The sequence below is a fragment of the Rhinolophus sinicus genome, linkage group LG03, assembly GCF_036562045.2.
Source record: "Rhinolophus sinicus isolate RSC01 linkage group LG03, ASM3656204v1, whole genome shotgun sequence".
NCBI lineage: Eukaryota > Metazoa > Chordata > Mammalia > Chiroptera > Rhinolophidae > Rhinolophus > Rhinolophus sinicus.
In genome coordinates, this window is record NC_133753.1 from 168807067 (window position 1) to 168825427 (window position 18361).

General features: G+C 36.7%; 1 protein-coding gene across 1 annotated transcript in view; it reads right to left on the reverse strand.

Moving 5' to 3' along the window:
- PARP8 (poly(ADP-ribose) polymerase family member 8) overlaps positions 1-18361 on the reverse strand; it is a 166458-nt gene that overhangs the window by 72537 nt on the left and 75560 nt on the right. The window contains exon 4 of the mRNA XM_019736227.2: positions 549-586. Within this exon, the coding sequence (XP_019591786.1) occupies positions 549-586 (38 nt within the window). The remainder of the gene's footprint in view (positions 1-548; positions 587-18361) is intronic.

The following is an 18361-nucleotide window of genomic DNA, read 5'->3' on the forward strand; positions in this document are numbered from 1 at the left end:
CAATAGCTAAACCAGGTGAGTGAGTCTTTATTTTAACTCAGGGGTGTCCAAACTGTGGCCCGCGGGCCAACTGCAACCCACGATCCATTTTTTATTGGCCCGCAGCAAAGTCCAAAAATGTATTTAGTTTACTTAAATAAACCAGGTGAGGCAATACGTACTTCACCTCAAGTGAGTGGCCCGGCTGTTTGTGTATTTTACTGCATAAGGCCCTTGGTGAAAAACGTTGAAAAAAGTTTGGACACCTCTGTTTTAACTGCAATGAGGTAAATATTTAGGTTGAAGCTGTCATATGGCCTCAAGTAAACTACTTCATTGGGTAACTATTTTGATTCTGGACTGTGTCTCAGGATAAGACATGTACCTCACAGGTAATCTCACAGGTAATCAATACAGTTCTTCTATATCTTTAAGTTTTCCCCTGCCAATGTCTTACCCCTAGATATATTCATCTCCAGAAGAAAAAAATACATCTCCAGAAGAGAAAAATACTCAAAGGAATCATGACATGAATATTTGTAATACGAATAAAAAGAAAAAAAGCATACCTGGGTAATCTTCAGATACATGTACTGAATAGGATACACTGTTAAAACAGGAAAAAAAGAAAGGCTCAAGTTACTGCTATGGCAGACATGCTTTTAAAAAATAAAAACCAATCCCATGTTACCTGTTCATTTATACAGATTATAAGTATGTAATATAATATACAAAATGGATTTAAAAACCTGATATCTGACATCAGAAACTTATAGATTTTTTAAGAAATATGACATAGGAAACGGATTTTTAAGATATTATATGTTTGTGTAAATGGTTTTTGAAATATCTTTTTCACAATAGTGAGACTTTCTTTAGTATATGTCTTTTTATCTCAGCAATGTCTAATATTCCCTAATTTATGATCATTTGTGTTATTTGCTCAGATTTTATCAAATCATCTTTTCTTATCAAAAATAAAGTATTCCTTCTGTTTAGAATGGTAGTCAAGAACTTAAACATTTACTTTTTTTTTTAATTTGTTGGGGTGACAATTGTTAGTAAAATTACATAGATTTCAGGTGTATAATTCTGTATTACATCATCTATAAATTTCATTGTGTGTTCACCACCCAGAGTCAGTTCTTCTTCCATCACCATATATTTGATCCCCCTTACCCTCATCTCCCACCCCCCTGTCCCCCTTACCCTCTGGTAACCACTAAACTATTGTCTGTGTCTATGAGTTTCTGTTTCTCATTTGTTTGTCTTGTTCTTTTGTTAAACATTTACTTTTAATATTGTTTCCCTATAACATACTGTGCTTTGGAAACATGTCCCTTTTTTTTAAAGAATTAACAAAATGATGACAGTGTAACTAATAGTTATTCATCAGCTATTGTCACTATATAATAAACTATCTCCTGTTCTCAGAAGGACCCAGTTGTTTCAAAAATATTTTTAAATGGCATTTAAATTTTACAACTCCTTTCTGAGTAACTCCACTGCCTCTTTATAGTTATCTCATATGACACATGGAAATTTATCATACTTATTTGTTCACTTTTTTATCTCTAGCAACTAGATTGCAAGGTTATTTTTAGGTTAGGGTCCATGTCCACTTGTATTTTTAACACAGTCACCTATTTCAGTGCGTGACACACAGCACATATTCAATATTAACTTTTTGAATGTATCAGTGGAGCTGCCACCTGCCAGAGAAAAGTCAATCTAGTTCAAGTTCAGCCAAGTTAACTGCCTCTAATCACCAAAAAAAGTCAATTCTCTCTGCAGGAACATACAGAATACAGAGTTTACGCAGTACTATTTACCAAGTGAGTCTCATACAATCCAACTTACCACGTGAACAACTAGGAAAATCTAACCTATATACAAGAGAGAGAGAGAATCTGACCCAAGTGTTAAAATTAGCCCAGGGTGATGTAAAAAAGTTACTGTAACCACGCTTACAGATGTAAAGGAAAACCCAATCCAAAGAAGAAAAAACAAACAAAAACAGACCATCAGGATTTTGTGGGACACTAGCAAAAGAGCAAACATTTTGCATAATGAGAGTTTCAGAAGGTGAAAAGAGCGAGAATAACACAGAAGGGAACAAAGGGTTGAAAATTTCCCAATTTGGATGAAAGCTGCAGATGCACAGACTGAAGAAGCTCCGAAAACCCCAAACAGTACGTGCAGAGAGAACCATACCCAGGAACACACAAACTGCTGAAAACCAAATGTAAGAAAAACATTTCTCTAAAAAAAGAAAAATGATGCATTACATACGGAGAAACAATAAAAATCAATGTCGAGTTTTCCTAAGAAACTGTGGAGGACAGAGGACAGCGAACGTTAAAGAGCTTGAGGGTGTGGGGACAACTGTGAACCCAGAATTCTACATCCAGACCATGTATCGGTCAAAAACAAAGGCAAATAAAGAAGCTTTCAGATAAGTGAAAATTGTGGGAATCTGTCCCAGCAGATTTAAAATATAATGCCAAATGAAGTTCTGTAGGCTGAATATCAGAAACTCAAAATATACAGAAGGAATGAAAAGCACCAGAAATTGAAAATATAAAAGACTATTTTTGTTTTATGTTTTTAAAATATATATGATTGTTTTAAGTAAAAATTCTAACACTTAAATGTGGTTTATAACATATGTAAATATCATACACATGACATTATAATCTAATGTCTAGAGAGGGGTTACATGGTCATATATACAGTTTCAACGTGCTTACATCTTATGTGAAATGGTGTAATATTGACCATAAATAATAACTCTAAGAAAATTTTTGTAATCGGTAGAGCAAGGCCCCCCACCTCCCCCAAGCTTAAAAAAACAACAGATAAATTAAAGTGGAATTCTAAATCATTTTGTAACATTTAGTTCAAAAGAAGGCAGGAACAGAGGAACAAAAAAACAAGGGAAAAAACAGAAAGCAAACAGTAAAAATGCCTGAATCCAACCATAGCAAAAATTACATTAAATGCTAATGGACGAAACACACTGAATACAAAGCAAACATAACGAGAATGAATAAAAAAGCAAGATCCAAACCTCTGCTGTCTTATTTAAGAGATCCACACTAAATATAAAGGTATACATAGATTGAAAAGAAAAGCTGGAAAAGATACACGATGTAAACAGTTAAGCATAAGGAGGCAGAACTGCTTAAGTTAATAACAAAGATTTCAAGAGAAAGATGCAAAGTGATCACGATAAGAGCGTCATCTCATCAAGATGAAGGAACAAAATCATAACTGTGCATGCACCTAAAAGAGCTTCAAAATACGTGAGGCAAAACCCAACAGAATTAAAAGGAGAAACAGACAACTCCACAATCACAGTTTGAGTAATTGACAGAACCAGACCACCACCCCCCAAAAAAATCATTCAAGACAAGATCTGAAATAGGTTTTCATGGAAAACTACAACCGCAGAATATATTTTTCTTTTGAGGTACGCATGGATGGAATGTTTACCAAGATAGATCATACACGAGGCTATAGAAGTAGTCTTACTAAATTTGAATGGGTGGATGGTCATCATAGGTCATATCCTGGATTTCCCGACTCATCTTGCCCTTATGGACCTGAAGTCTTACGTCCTCAAACAGCCACTGTGTGACTGGACTTTGGATTTTGCGTTGGCTGGGCACCGGCAATGAACCTCTCAGGCAAGCCCAAGTGTCCAGGAAATTCCCGGCATGCTGCTCAGTCCTCGGACAGAGATTAGGCAGGGACAAGGAAGACTGAGTGGGAACAAGAAGGAAAGGCAGGTAGTAAAGAGACCACATATTGCGATAGCGTGCTTTCATAAAACACATTTAATTGTTCAAGTAATGCAAGAAGCATTTCTTGGTAACCTGGTAGAAGCCAAACATTGTGTTAATGCCAAATAAGGTTTAGGTAGGAAAAAAATCCGGAAATGACTTTGAATGATTAATTCACAGAAAAACAGAAAGTGTGTAACATAATTAATATGATAGACAAAGGAACCTGAACATTTGAAAGAATTACAGTAGGTGTCTTTTTTTTTTTTTTTACTTTTCATTTTAAAATAATCCTAGGGTCACATGAAATTGCACAAATAGCACAGAGAGGTCTCCTTCACCCAGTTTCCTCCACTTGATTATATTTTATGTACCTATAGTACAATACCAAAAGCCAGGAATCGACAGTAGTGTGAAGCTTGGGCATAGTTCTATATCATTTTATATTGCATCATGTACCCACTACCGCAAATCAAGATCCGGAACTATTTGATCAAAGATTGCCCTCGTGCCACCCTCTTTCATCTCCCTTCACCACAACATCCCTAACCCCAGGCAGCCACTAATCAATTCTCCATCTCTACAATTTTGTGATTTCAAAAATATTATATAAACGGAATCACAGAGTATGAAGCACAATAGTATATTAAGGCAACATTAGTATATTTTGTAAAACATGACTAAGATTGGCAATACTGAGGATACACTGAAGGAGAGAGAGATCAAATTAAGAAGCGGCCCTACTAGTAGTAAAACATGAGCAAATATCCGCGGGGAGGTATGGAACGGGAAGGAGAGGGCAGGAGCAAATGGCAGACACTGGACCCCAGCCAAGGACCCAGCTTTGGGAATCATGGCTTGAATCCACTGCCAAGAATCAGAAGAGAAAATAGCCATGTCTCTGGTGCCTCAAACAAGCTGGGGAAATATACACTATGACCTCACATGAATTTCCCATGATTCATTCCCTTATATAATGAAACTGTACCATGTGGAAATGAAATTATTGATGATGAAGGCGACCCTTCATCTGGCAGTACTGTGACAGAAGCCTGGGACATTGCCAGATTATACTCAGTGCTCAACCAACAGCAGTTGGCTTCATTTTTCATTCAAATCAATGTCTGAATCGAAACTGAAGCCTTTCGACATTCTAACGTCTATCTCCAATTAGGGAGCCTGCTGTAGTTACAGCCAAATAAACAGGAGTCAAATTCCAGCTTTGGGCTTCACCAGCTGGGTGGCATAAGAAAAGCCATTGCAACAAGCTCAGCTTCAATCTCTTTCAAGTAACATGGGAGAATCCAGACCTACCTTAGAAGCCTGCTGTGATGATTTAACAGCTTAACAGGTGTAAGGCCCCCAGGACAGCGCCAGACACTCAGCAGCAGGTGCCAAGTAATTTTAGTCAGCTTCCAGCACAAGCAATGAAAATGTATAGAAGTGAAATTTTACATGAATGAGTGTTCTCTGGGGAACTCAATTTGCTCGGGATCCCAATATACACATTAACATTTATCAGAGACAAAAGCTAACACTGATTATTTTATTTTATGGTTGGATTATCCTCGTGATATTAGGAGACATTTCCATGTTCATGGTCATACCTAATTTTTCAAGTATGAAACAGAACGCAAAGGTCCTACAAAATGATTCATCAGCTCCTGTGCTATACAGTGTGGTCTTGGTAGCACACCAGAAGGAAAATCACCAGGGCTGTAATATCTGAATCGGTTTCACTTTGCGGCTTACAGAGTTCTCAGGGAAACGGTCTAATAGCAGCAGACATGGATGATTAAGCTAAAGGACCTAATAGGTAGGGCCAAAAACAGAGCAAAAAAGAAAGCTTAAATAGATAGAAGCGTAAGGATAGCATGTGCTGCACATAATAAATGCTAAAGCAGGCAAAAATTATTGTGAAGCAGTGAACATGAGAAGGAAGAAAAACCTGGGGCAAGCTCTGAATTGATTCAAGAAAAATGCCTTCAGCGTTTTGGATTATACTAAATTACAACTGTATTGAGGTGCTTTGCCAGAGAGAAAGTCAGGTCAGTCATTATGTGTTTGGTATATACTATATGCATCACACGGTACTAGGTTCTTGATATCGCAAGTGTAAAACTAGAATCTATAACTTATTTCTATAACTTCAGTAATTTTTAAAAATAAAATGGTTGCTTCGACCCCTATTCCTCTGAAAATATGTGCCCCACCCAAAGAAACCTCTCAATTGTCAAGAGCCTCTGAAGGAGTTCATGCAGGAGCCCTCAGATATTTAATATCTACCTAATCTTGCATTTTGTTTATATATTCGTTTACTCCTGTAACTAAAATCATTCATAGGGCCATTCTTGTATGTCCCTCGCCACTTACTCCATTACCATCCTAGTCCTTCTGAAGTATCTACAGCGAACTAAGAGTAGGTCAAGTTTCCATCTAGTTTCCAAGTTCACAGATCTAAAAAAAATGTCTTTGAGAATAACAGGGAGCTAATGGAAGACGGCAGTTTTAAAATAATAGCGATGGGAACTCGGACTTGAGGTGAACGAGTTTTAGATTTAGAAGACCAAGTACTGACTTTAATAGGTATAGTTTTATAAGTGGGTCCCCAAATGTCGTGACTTTCTGCCATCTCTAACTCAAAACTCCCGGATCCTGAGCTGATCCTTTTTCAACTACACCCAGGGTTTTGACAGAGGAAGCAAAAACCAGTTATTTGGTGGTGCAATACCCTTTGATTTCACTCTCTCAAATCTAAAGCACTTTCTCTGATAAACCAAATCCTTACATATCTTTTCTCTCCCAGTTAGATCACTTTTAGAATTTACTTGAGAAAAAGCAAAATGCAGAAACTAACAAAAAATGGCAGCTAATGGCAAATAGTCATCCACCCTCGCTCCATTGCTCATGAGTACACACCTCAACTTTGTATGTTCACTTACAAGACAACAACTTAGACCCGAGGATGTATGGACTCCACCACACTCCCAGATCCACTGGGAACTTACTAGAACCAAATCCACTCCAGTACTTAGAATTCTGCCTTTCCCCACTCTTCAGTACTATAAGGTGAAAGAGACTCTGTTCAGCTACCCACCTCCACAAACCACTCTTGCATCTCAAGCTAGAAGGTGGTTTCTTGAAATGCTAGAAGCTCACATTTGTTATTTGGATGACGTTTACTTCCCGAAACATTCACCAACCCTTCGTTATCTCTTTTATCTTGCAAGAACACTCTAACTATCCAGGTCAACCAGCTATAGCACTCTCATTCTTTACCATTATTAATTACTAATCATGTTGTCATTTATCCAGGATTAGGGATTTCCAAGGCCCCCTCTGACTCTGCACTAAAAATCCTCACCTCACACACATCCATATGGATAACTGTAAGCTACATACATATACTTCCACGGCCTCATCTTCCCTTAATGTTAGCTCATCAAACCCATGGCTACCCCTTGGACCTTGACTGGGAGGTGTGACTGCTCTCCTTCTAAAGTCCTCTGAAGTCCCACGGCCCACTTTCTAGCCACCATTTTATCACGTTTCAGCCCTCACTCCTTTACTCCTACCCTCTGACGCCCTTACATCCCCATACTTTTCTTCTGTGTTGTTGGTCCCTCTTGGCTTATATCCTCCTTTATGTGACCGTAGATCCCTCACTGCTCTCTCCACACCACCTCACCCCCTCGCCGTCCTCAACCCCTTCGTCGTGCACCCCTATCTTTGTCCATGCATTCTCACCGCTGAGGCCTGGGCTTTGAATGCTGCTGGAAAGGACAATGGAACTAAGGGATCTGGGCCACTACCGACATGTGGTGCTCAATACCAGCTATTCGCCTGCCTCATACAATCCTTTGCTTTTTCTTTTCAGTTGTTTTTTTTAACCCTCACAACTTTCCAACACCGCATAATAGCCTGTCCTTTCACTATCCACAGTAAGATAAAATAGATTATCATATAGTTAATCCCTCAGGCATTCTCTCAATTCCTTTTTTTTTTTTTTTGTATAATTGATTATTCATTATTCTACAAACCATTTAAATCACCACCTTCTCACTTAAGTTCCGATTCTCGCAATTCTTATTCCCACCAACCACCTGCAAGCTCATACTTCTCTCTTTGCACCTGGAAAGAAGACAATGTCTGTTCTTCCATATAAGACTAATCTATCTACTTCATCTACTTAATTTATAGATCCCGTAAACCTACCCTCCATTTAGGACCTTGTTCTATTAATTTAATGCAGCAATCCCACAATTTGAAATTAATCAAGAATTTATAATTATGGAAATGTGGAAACATTTAGCCCCCAAAATATTAAATACAATTAAAAATGAAAAGGTGCCCCAAAAAGCAAAAGTGCCAATAATAGAATTATATAAACTGTTATATACATATAATGTAACACCAGGCAACTGTGAAAAAGTAATACTGTAATATAATATGTAACAAAAGAGATAAGTTTCTGATACATTAAGGTACATACAAAATTTTGGACACCTATATTTTCATTAAAAATGTGTAAATATATATCTACTAAAATATATACTGATAGAAACAACTTGAAAATGACAAATTTTAAGTTATCTCTTGGTTATTGGATGAAAGGGAACTTTATTCTTTGTGTGTATCTGTATTGTTTCAATCTTTATAAATAAGTGTGCATTGTGTAAAAAGAAAAGGCTAGTAATAATTAAGCTCTCCCTTTACCTTGTAGCCTTTCTAATTAGCACTGTACTTTTCTTCTTCTCAAAGTCAAGTTTTTATAAAGAGTAAACTAAACTGTTTTCACTACCTACCCACTTAAACACGCACATTACAATCTGGCTTCCCTTCGTAGCAATGCAAATTTCTGCTTCTTCAAGGTCACCATAGGCCCCGTGTTTTGTTTTTTTCCCCTAGTCCTTATCTACAAGAATTCTGAGATGCATTCAATAAAAATGGAGCCATCGTGAAAGCCTCCTTCCTTGGCTCCTGCACTCTACCTCTCCGCAGGTCCTCTCTTGCTGTTGAAGATGCTGTTGATCACTTGACTTTCGATATTTCACATTTTATGTTGTTTTCTTATTTCGATGCTTCCCAGTCATGCTAATTGCTCTATTTTTTTCACAAGTAATCGCAACTATATCCATGACAGTCTCCTACCAACCATAAGCAAAAAACCTCAAAAATTCCATATCTCCAATTCAAGCAGGCAGCTTTTTCCCCTCCCATTGTCCATAGGATATTCTACAAGCAAATTAACCCAACACATTGAAAAAACAACTCATAGCCTTCTTTAATTTTCAACTTAGCAAATGAAATACAAGAAATTCAGGGTCAATCATAGCAGCAGCTGCTGTCAGGAACTACAGACCCATTCACCCCTCGACCACATCAAGATAGAAACCCTCGGCCTCTTCCTGGACCAGAGAAATTATGCTTTAGCACATCTGAAGTGAGACCTTGTTTCCAAAAAACACAGATACTGATTCTGTAGACTAAAACTTTAACTCCTTAGCGTGTCTGCCAAGACTCCACGATCTGACCCCTGACTACATGAACCAGCCCAAACCCTGACCTGAAGACCTTACCTTGCAACCACTACAAGTTCTACTATTTCTGAAACAGGTCTTCCCCCCCCACCCCCCAAACCACCACACACATACAAAGGAAAGTTGAGCCAGGATGTCTGGATTTGAAATCTGGCTCTGTCATTATTAACTGTGAGACTGTGGGCTACCTAACTAACCACTCTCTTCCTCGCTTTCTTCATCTGTAGTACGCATCCCCTAGGGTCGTTGTGAGGAATAGTTAATACATGCAAAACACTTAGAAAAAGAAAACACCAAAGTATTCAATAAACATTAGCTGCTTCATTAATAATATTATCACTATTATCACGAATCCTACACATACAGACTTACTTTCCTGGATTACACCTCCCTCTTCCCTCAAGACTCAATCTCAGTGACTCCCTATGAAACTTCCCCAACAACTCAGGCAAACGTGTGTGATCCTTTCCCTGCGTCCCACTTCACCTTGACATTAACTGTCCTCTGGACTGAAGGTACGGACCAAACATTTTCACCCTCAAATTCCTAGGGATCTGACAGTCACTTGTCACTCAATAAATATAATTTCTGAATAAATGAAGACAGCATAGCTTTTTCCAAAATTACTTGAGGACGTGACTACAATACCTACTACTTGGGCAAGTGTTTAAGTATTTGACAAAAATCAGCAAATGCTGGCACCCAACAGTTCACCCTGTAGGTACACATCACTATGCATGTGAGCGTCAGGCCCTTTCATCCCATTCTCTTCCCGGGCTTTTTGTGATGTACAGAGAGAATGGGTTCTGAATGCCAGTTCGTACGTATTTTCTGTACTTTTCATTTTCAAATCTACATAATGGGGATGATACTTGCACTATTACCAATCCTGATAGAATGAGATGAAATTAATGACACGATATAGGGGAACATCTCTGAGGAGCTCCAAAAATGGAAGCACCAGTTATTTTTGATACAAAAGAGTACAAACGTTAGCATTTCAAACTGATTAGTAGTTCACTAGTTGACTCATCAGGAGAGCATGACCCATGAGAGTCTATTTAACTATTCCTATCTTGAAAATATACAAGAAGGAATATGAGTTCTCCTAGACAGAAGAGGGCAGTGGCATGGAAAATGTTTGATCAGAAATTTGTTGCAACGTCCTATATGCCATGCAAGGAATAGGCATGCTTTATAAAGGCCTCTAGTGCCAACTATGCACATCTACCTGCCCTGCCCCTCTTCCTTTCCACTCAGTATGGAGACAGGAGAATTAAGTTTTCATTCCAGAACAGGAGACACATCTTTCTCACCAATGAAATAAATTGTTGATACAGGACAACTTCTATTACCCTTGACAAAGGTAAAAAGGGATGAACTTGAAAGATCTAAGTCCAACGTTGATTAGTAACCTAGATGCATGCTTTATTTATGGTATGAATATACCATATGGTATGAGCAAAATTTGTCTTTTATACTGCTTTAGTCAAATGCAAGTTATAAATGGTTATAAAAAGTTTAAAGCTGCTACAAATGGTTTACACAGCATGACAAGGCTGAAAAGCTGAATATGATGGAATAATTCTATAACCGGAGCAGGCTTTGTTGAGGCAAGAAAACACTATAAATATAGTGTTAAGAAAACACTGTAAATATTTAGAGAGATAACTGCAATAGATACTGAGATACTACATCAGCAACTTTTGTCAAATATTTTAAACTATATCAAATCAGTTATTTCCCAAATATTTTCTTGTGGAATATCAAGCACAGTTGTTAATACCACCTGAAGACCCTGCAGGATCCAACCTGTCTACTCGTCTCATCCTCGTCTTGCATCACTGTCCTGCGTTCTTGTTTTGTCTATGCTCCAATAATAAGGCACCCTTTCAGTTCTTAAGCATGTTCCCTCTGCCTGGAATTCTCTCTCCTTCCCATTCCTTTTTGCCTTGTTAACTTTTTTTTTTTAACTCATTCTCCAGATCTCAATTCAAATGTCACCTTATAGGAAAAAAAACTTTCTGACCACCCTTCCCAGACTTGGGCAGATCTTACTATAGAGCAATTACACAGTTTGTAATCACACACTTATTTGCATGACATTCAGATTTGCTTCCCCTACTAAATCCGTAAGATTAGAAGGCGCCTCTGTTTTCTCCTCAGCATCTACTATATACCTAGCACATAATAGGAATACCGTAATTATGTATGGAATGAATGTTTATTTAAAATGTATAAATCCTTTTATCCTCCAACTCAGAATAATCATCCTCACGAAAGCACTTAGCAATTATGATTTTAAAACCCGAGGAGCACAGAATAAAGAGCATGGACTTTAGAATATACCGCTAGAATATACTGCTACAAGTCTGAGAACCTGAGAAAGTTAAATTGACTAACCTCCTTCTGCTTACGTGTTAAGTGAGATAACATCTACTTCCTAGTATTGTCAAGAGGATTACATGGAAGGCGATACCTGGAAGAAAGCAGCTGTGAAATGACAGGAAATGATCAGTGGAAATGATTTCTCAACTTCCTCCTTCTTCCCCCACCCCCAAATTTAAGAATGAGAAGAAGCAAAATAATTCTCTAATGGGCATCCACAGGCCTCCTCCGATCTGTTCCACTCCTTCCCCTCCCTGCTGCAAACGGAAGCCCTTGGGTTTGCAAAGGAGAATCCCTTCTCCCAGGTGGAGGGAGGAGGGCTGAGCGATGGGATAAGCCAACCAGAAGTTGCCTACAGTAGGAAAGAAGTCACTCAGCCTGTATTGTGGGCATGCAGGCCTCCATGGCTGGTTTAGGGGACTTGTTCAGAGTAAAGCTTGGAACTTGAATGGTTCTGGGAAGAGACACTTGCTCCTCCTGGATGTGAATGAGGAGGCATATAGCCAGTTTCTGCTGGTAGCTTTCTAACACCCATGGTAAACAGAGAGAGGTGGAGCTTAGAAAAATTCAGGGACAGAAGCAGAGCCATGATCAAAATAAACCTAAATCTCACTATCAGTGAACTTTACATTGCATGAACAAATAACTTTCCTTTTACTGTTTAAGCCAGAATGACGTTTGTTTTTTACAATAGAAATCATCCTATTTTGTACACAGATCTATTAAACTACAAACATTTACATTAAAAATAGATATATAGCCTTGACTTAATTTCATGATTTTTGCTTAATTATTTTAGAGAACATACTAGTGACTCACTTGGGCTTTTAAGTAATATGCACAAATTTTATTGAACTTATGACCTAAAAACAATTGTAATAAATTAGGTATCACACAACAAAAATTGCAAGTTCACAGTTCTTATTATTTTTTGTTTGCCAAAGATAAGGTCATTTTCTTTAAGGTATGGAACACTTTTCTTTCTTGAGGTTAAATGATTTTTTAGTCCTTTATAAGCATTTAATTTATTATATTGTTTCATTACTATATGTAGATAAAATTGGATTTGGAAAGCCATAGTCCTATCCACAGCTTTGCTTGTTTCTTTCTGGACTACAGCCTTTTGGGAGATCAGCAACTAAATGGGAGTGGTAATACTTTCAGACTATGGAATAGTATTTCTAAGCGCTTACTAAAACCAATTAGCCTTTCATTCTTCATTACACTTTGGAAAAATGAGTCATTCTCACAAGATTAATGTGAAAAGTATAATTATTTGAAAACAAGGGTACCGTACTTAAATCTGACATATTTTGACCACAAAGTTAATTGATTACTAGATATTCAATTAGCAAATGCAATTCATCTTTAGTCCAGTGAATATGTAACTAAAAGATAGCCTCAAAGCAACAAATATGTAACACACAGATAAAAGGTGGCAGCTTAACAAAACAGTTATAATTACACTACAGTTCTGAACATATGTCTAAACTGAACACTACTGTTAACGTGTGGATTTTTCATGTGGAAGCAGCAAGCTTCATCAAAGTAGACTGCTGACTGGATCCAAAGAAACAAGAATTATGTAAGATTGAATTAACTGATGAGACACGTTTACTTGTAGGAATTCATATAGATGTTGCTGTTTTAACATTCTGTGTTCTAACAGATTATCTGGGGAAGACGCTTATCTTTTTTTTTCTTTTTAAGCTATAACTAATTTTCAATTTTGTAGACACCCCTTTTATAAACTAAAATGAAACATGTTAAAAGAACATCTAATTCTCACTGATCCTTCCAGAATTCAGCAACCTCTAATGAGTGTCCTTACTTTTCATAGCCATATAATTATTTTCAGGGTCAGTAAGAACAGGCCCTCTCTTTTAGACAGGATATTTATTACTGGACACATCAATTGGGCAACCGAAGCTATCCTAACATATCTTGTTTAAAAATGATTTTCGTTTATCAGGAATGACAAGCCAACTAGTGAGGGACAAGGATTGACTTTACAGGTGGAACTAACACCTCCAAATCACCCCCAAAGAAACCAGTCTAGTACCTGGCTAACAGGTTCCCAGAGTTGCCAAGGGTGAGAAAGGTCACTTTCTGGCTGGCAGGAACCTTAGCAAACGTAGGGAGCTTCAACCAGACAGAAATGCACCCAATTTACATAGGCACCAAAGGCGAACACAGTTGGAGAGAGTTTCTTGATGTTGTTTTTCTAGCCCGAGAGAAGCAAATAACAGAAGCTTTTAAAAGTTCAATTCAAGATTTCTTAGGAAAATTTCTGGAGAGAAGTTAACTCTATCACCTCAAAGCTCATGGTTCTATTATAGATTTGCAATCTCAGGGAGGCCAGTATGGCCAATTAACACTCTCACTTTTTTTCTGATGAAGAATTACTTTTGGAAATTACTAATGATCACAGGAAGAAGACTGTTAAGGGAAAACTGTCAAAAACTTGAAAATGGGCAAAAAAGATTCTAGATGTCTTCCACTGGAACGTTGGGCATTGTATAGTGGACCCTGCAATGATTAGTTAATTCTACAGGGGCTTTTGATTGCCTTAGCTTTTTTTCTATTCTGTAGGGATAAAAGCTAAAGTTGTAAAAAGCTTGATCATATTGCAAATGATTCCTGTGCATGGCATTACAAATGAGTTTGTTTTTTTTGTTGTTGTTTTTTCCCCCTGGAAAAGAGTACATATCTCAGTAAGTTAAATGTCTGTACCTTCAATTCTCATATGAACCATCTTTAGTATGCGAACGTAAGTGGAGAAGCTCTGGAATTGATAAATGAATTCCTCCTTAATTCAGATTAGGGAGGATCCTAAAAGATTGTCAACTTTATAAATACAGTCGACTATGTTTAAAATACTTTTGGTTTGGTGAAAAGGTAGAGGTAACTAAAAGGTTTATGAATAGGGATTGGTTAGATAAATAAGAGTGTATCTATTACAAAGATGCTACAGCCACTAAAAGGATGCAAATCTGTAATCTAATGATGCTGTGAGCCCATTTTTGTTAAAAATTTGTATTTATATGTATTTATTAAAATATGGATTTCTAGTTGTACAGGACTTCTCTGGGAAAGAAGGGTATAAGGGTATGCTCTGGGGGAGGAAGGCTTCTTGGATCATTATTGTTATTGCTAATAAGGTTTGCTCTTCTTTTCTATTTTTTTCTGGAATAAACTTAGTAGTAACCAAGTATACGTGTAGGGGACAAGTACTCAAATACTTTGTAAATTGTATTACACAAATCAATTAAGAGTATATTCATTAATAATATGGGGGAAACTCCTCTTCATCACCTGGCTAGATCCTACGTATCCTTTGGGAATTAGTTTACATTTTCACTTTCTCAAGTCCTGCCTCTCAGCTTCCACCACACTCTGTCCAATCTAACTCATCAAGATTAAGTCTCCCCACTAAACAGATTCACAGGGTCCTATGCTCACCCCTCCTAAAATTTTTCAGTTATCATTTTATTCACTGTGGCGTCCTAGATGCTCAATACATATGCATCTTGTCGCCTAAGAAAGAGGTGCTCAAGATAAATGTTTAGCTCCCTTGCCATATACACTGAATGGCTCTTAAAATATGGGAAGTATTTTATGTCCTATCAAAGACAAACAATCCAATCCAATTAACTTAGTCTGTTTATGAGTCTGATTTTAGAAGAGATTAATAACACTTACCTTTCACTCATGGAATACTTTTTACATATATAGTATGTTAAGGGATATAATTTGGCTTATAATGTGTGTGCATGAAACAAATCAGTGTAACGTAATTTTACTGTACTGTATAATGTCATGAAATGAGAACAAGGGAGTCACACAGCCTGTGTTTATACATTACGCGAGAAGATTCAAGTACATTTATCTATAATTCAACATGCTCAAAACCATGAAAATATTACACTTGATACCTGCAACGATGATTATAAAATCTGAGCAAATAGCAAAGGACACTTGCCGTTTTTGAAATTTCAATATTTGTGGGCCATGCAAATATGTTTAAATAAATTACAGAATGTTCTGTTTGGATGGATTCTGTTTGGCTCTCAAGGAGCTGGAATCCTGTTATAGCACTGCCACATGAGAAAAGCAACCATCCATCCGGCTTATACAAATGTTCTTCCAGTCACTACAAACCCTTTGTTCATGATGAATTTCTGTTATAGCAATACATTACAGTATTGTTAATGATATTGAGGCTCTAGAATATAGGTTTGTCTTACACTTGGTTCTGCATATATGATCTTGTTATGGTTTGGATTTAGGATGGGCAGAAATACCCCACTGTCTCAGCTTTCTTTTCTAGGCAATGCATGGTTAAAGAGTAAATCCATGTCTTAGCATCCTGGATTTTGGCACTACGGATTCACTGAAGAAAATGGGAAGCCTCCAGCACCCACAGAAAGTCATTTCTGTTTCTAAAAATAGATAAACGTCTTAACTCCAAATAAGTCAATGAAGAAATTTCCCAGGGTCCAGAATGCAGAGAACAGCGAGCAGAGGTGGGTGGGGTGTGTGAACGCATGTTAACTGTCTCTGTTTAATCAATCTGAGATAGAAAATGCATAGTAGCCTCCTGGGAACATTTACAATTTGGTTGAGAATTATACAGTTCTGAGGATTTGAAAAAGGAAAGAAAATCAGTTGTATATAATTTTAAATAAAGGTTAATATTTAGTAACAAATTGACTTGTCTAAAATGATTATGTGACTTTCAACCAGGGGGTTCACTTACATGCTGCCCTGTTATCATGTGCGACAGACCATATATGATTATCATCACTTTCATCATCCCGTGACAGCCCAAGGCAAATAAAGAACTGGATACTCTACTTTTACACCATCCCAAAAGTCTTTTCTTCTCCTTTTCCCCTTTTCTTTCTTAAGAGAGCCAGCGAAAAGGAAAATGATGAAAATGAGATTGGAAATCATAATAAAGACATTAAATTCTACCATAGATGTTGAAAACTGCCCCTTTTTAAGGTATTACAAATTGTGAGGCTGAGAGTCAACAACTGATGAGCCATTTTCTAAATTTTTTAACAACCATGATTTCTGTCCCTGGATATAGTTTAATTAAAATCTAAACATAAATACTATTGCAGCTTAATGTAATCTTTCAAAAACTTACTTATTATAAAATATGAATATCAGGTAAAAGTCAATCAATCGGGATCATTTAAAAGCTTTTAAAAACTACTTCAAGAATTTTTAAGTATAAAGATCTTGTTAAGCAAAAGGAAAATTATTTATTTTCATTCCTATAGTAGGTACAAAAAATAAAATCCGCTGAGTCAAAACTATTGTATGTCATTTGCATTTCCCATTTAAAAAAGCAATCTTTACTACTCTGCTTTCAAAGCCGAATTACTCAACATGTTTCCAAAGCAGTCCATTCATTAGCTTTCATGCAAATATTAGTCTGCATATCAACTATTTCTATTCAGAATTTCTTTTAGCCATGTTTAGCAAGTCTGTTCAAATCACTGCATTTATAGTAAATAGAAAACTAGTTTTAAAAATTAGAAGTACTATGCACTAATTTCTATGTATAAGTACTATCATGCTGTGTATTTCTTAACATTCTCTCCCATATTGTATGTATTAATAGTTTATTTCTCCAGATTCTAATTCCAACTTTTCTTAGGGGCAAGCACTAAATTACTGTCAATTTATTATATTGTATCTCCACTGAGAACAATGAGTCAGAACCCAATATTCTTATGCTCATAAGATAATCCTTTGGAAAATTTAATAATGATAAAGATCATAGTTCTTTACCTCAACACCCAGGAGAGCTAGATATGTTTTGAAATTCAGAGTTTTTCATAGTTTAGAAATACAGCAGACTGCACATTTTACACCTTAACATCGAAACAGTAATATATCTTCAGGGAGATGCATGAATATTCCCATTATAAATAATCTCATGTCAGTTCAGATCAGTTTGCCACGAAATATTGGTCAAATTTGCAAAATAATCTGTTTGAATTTTTCAGAGCTTCTTAGATTTAGAAATTCTAGATAATGAGTTATATACAGTCTATATATTTCAACTTTAACATCTGAAAGTATGGCTCATGAGGCCATGTTCTATAATTAAGCAAATATATAACTAATTATAATAAGAAATCCATACATAAATACCTAAGCACTGGGTCCTATACCTTATGCTTTCCCAATGACTGTATTCAAAAAAAAACTAATTAAAACACCTTAGGGGGATATAAACATTTCCCATCATAGTCAGATTAGGATAAATACATCTACACAATGGAAAGAACAAAAAGCTGTCTAGAGATCCTTTGTTCCAGGTTCAACAAGCACATCTTTGTTCTTTAGCATATAAATAACTTTCAAGAACTCTACCAGACTTCCCAGATTTACAAGAGCCAGAACTATACAGGAAAATGCCTAATGCTATGAATTTCCTATTTTACATTTTCATTTGATTCAAGTTCAACAGAGGAACATGCTCATTCTTTTGGACAGAAGACCAAACAGAAATCGATTGAAAAAAGAAATTCGAATAGAGAGACTTGTTTTGATTTCATTTCTACATAGGCCAACCAAAGAATAAAATATAAGGCTTTGAAAATGGAAAAACAAATAATGTACATAATAAATATAATCTTGATTTCACAG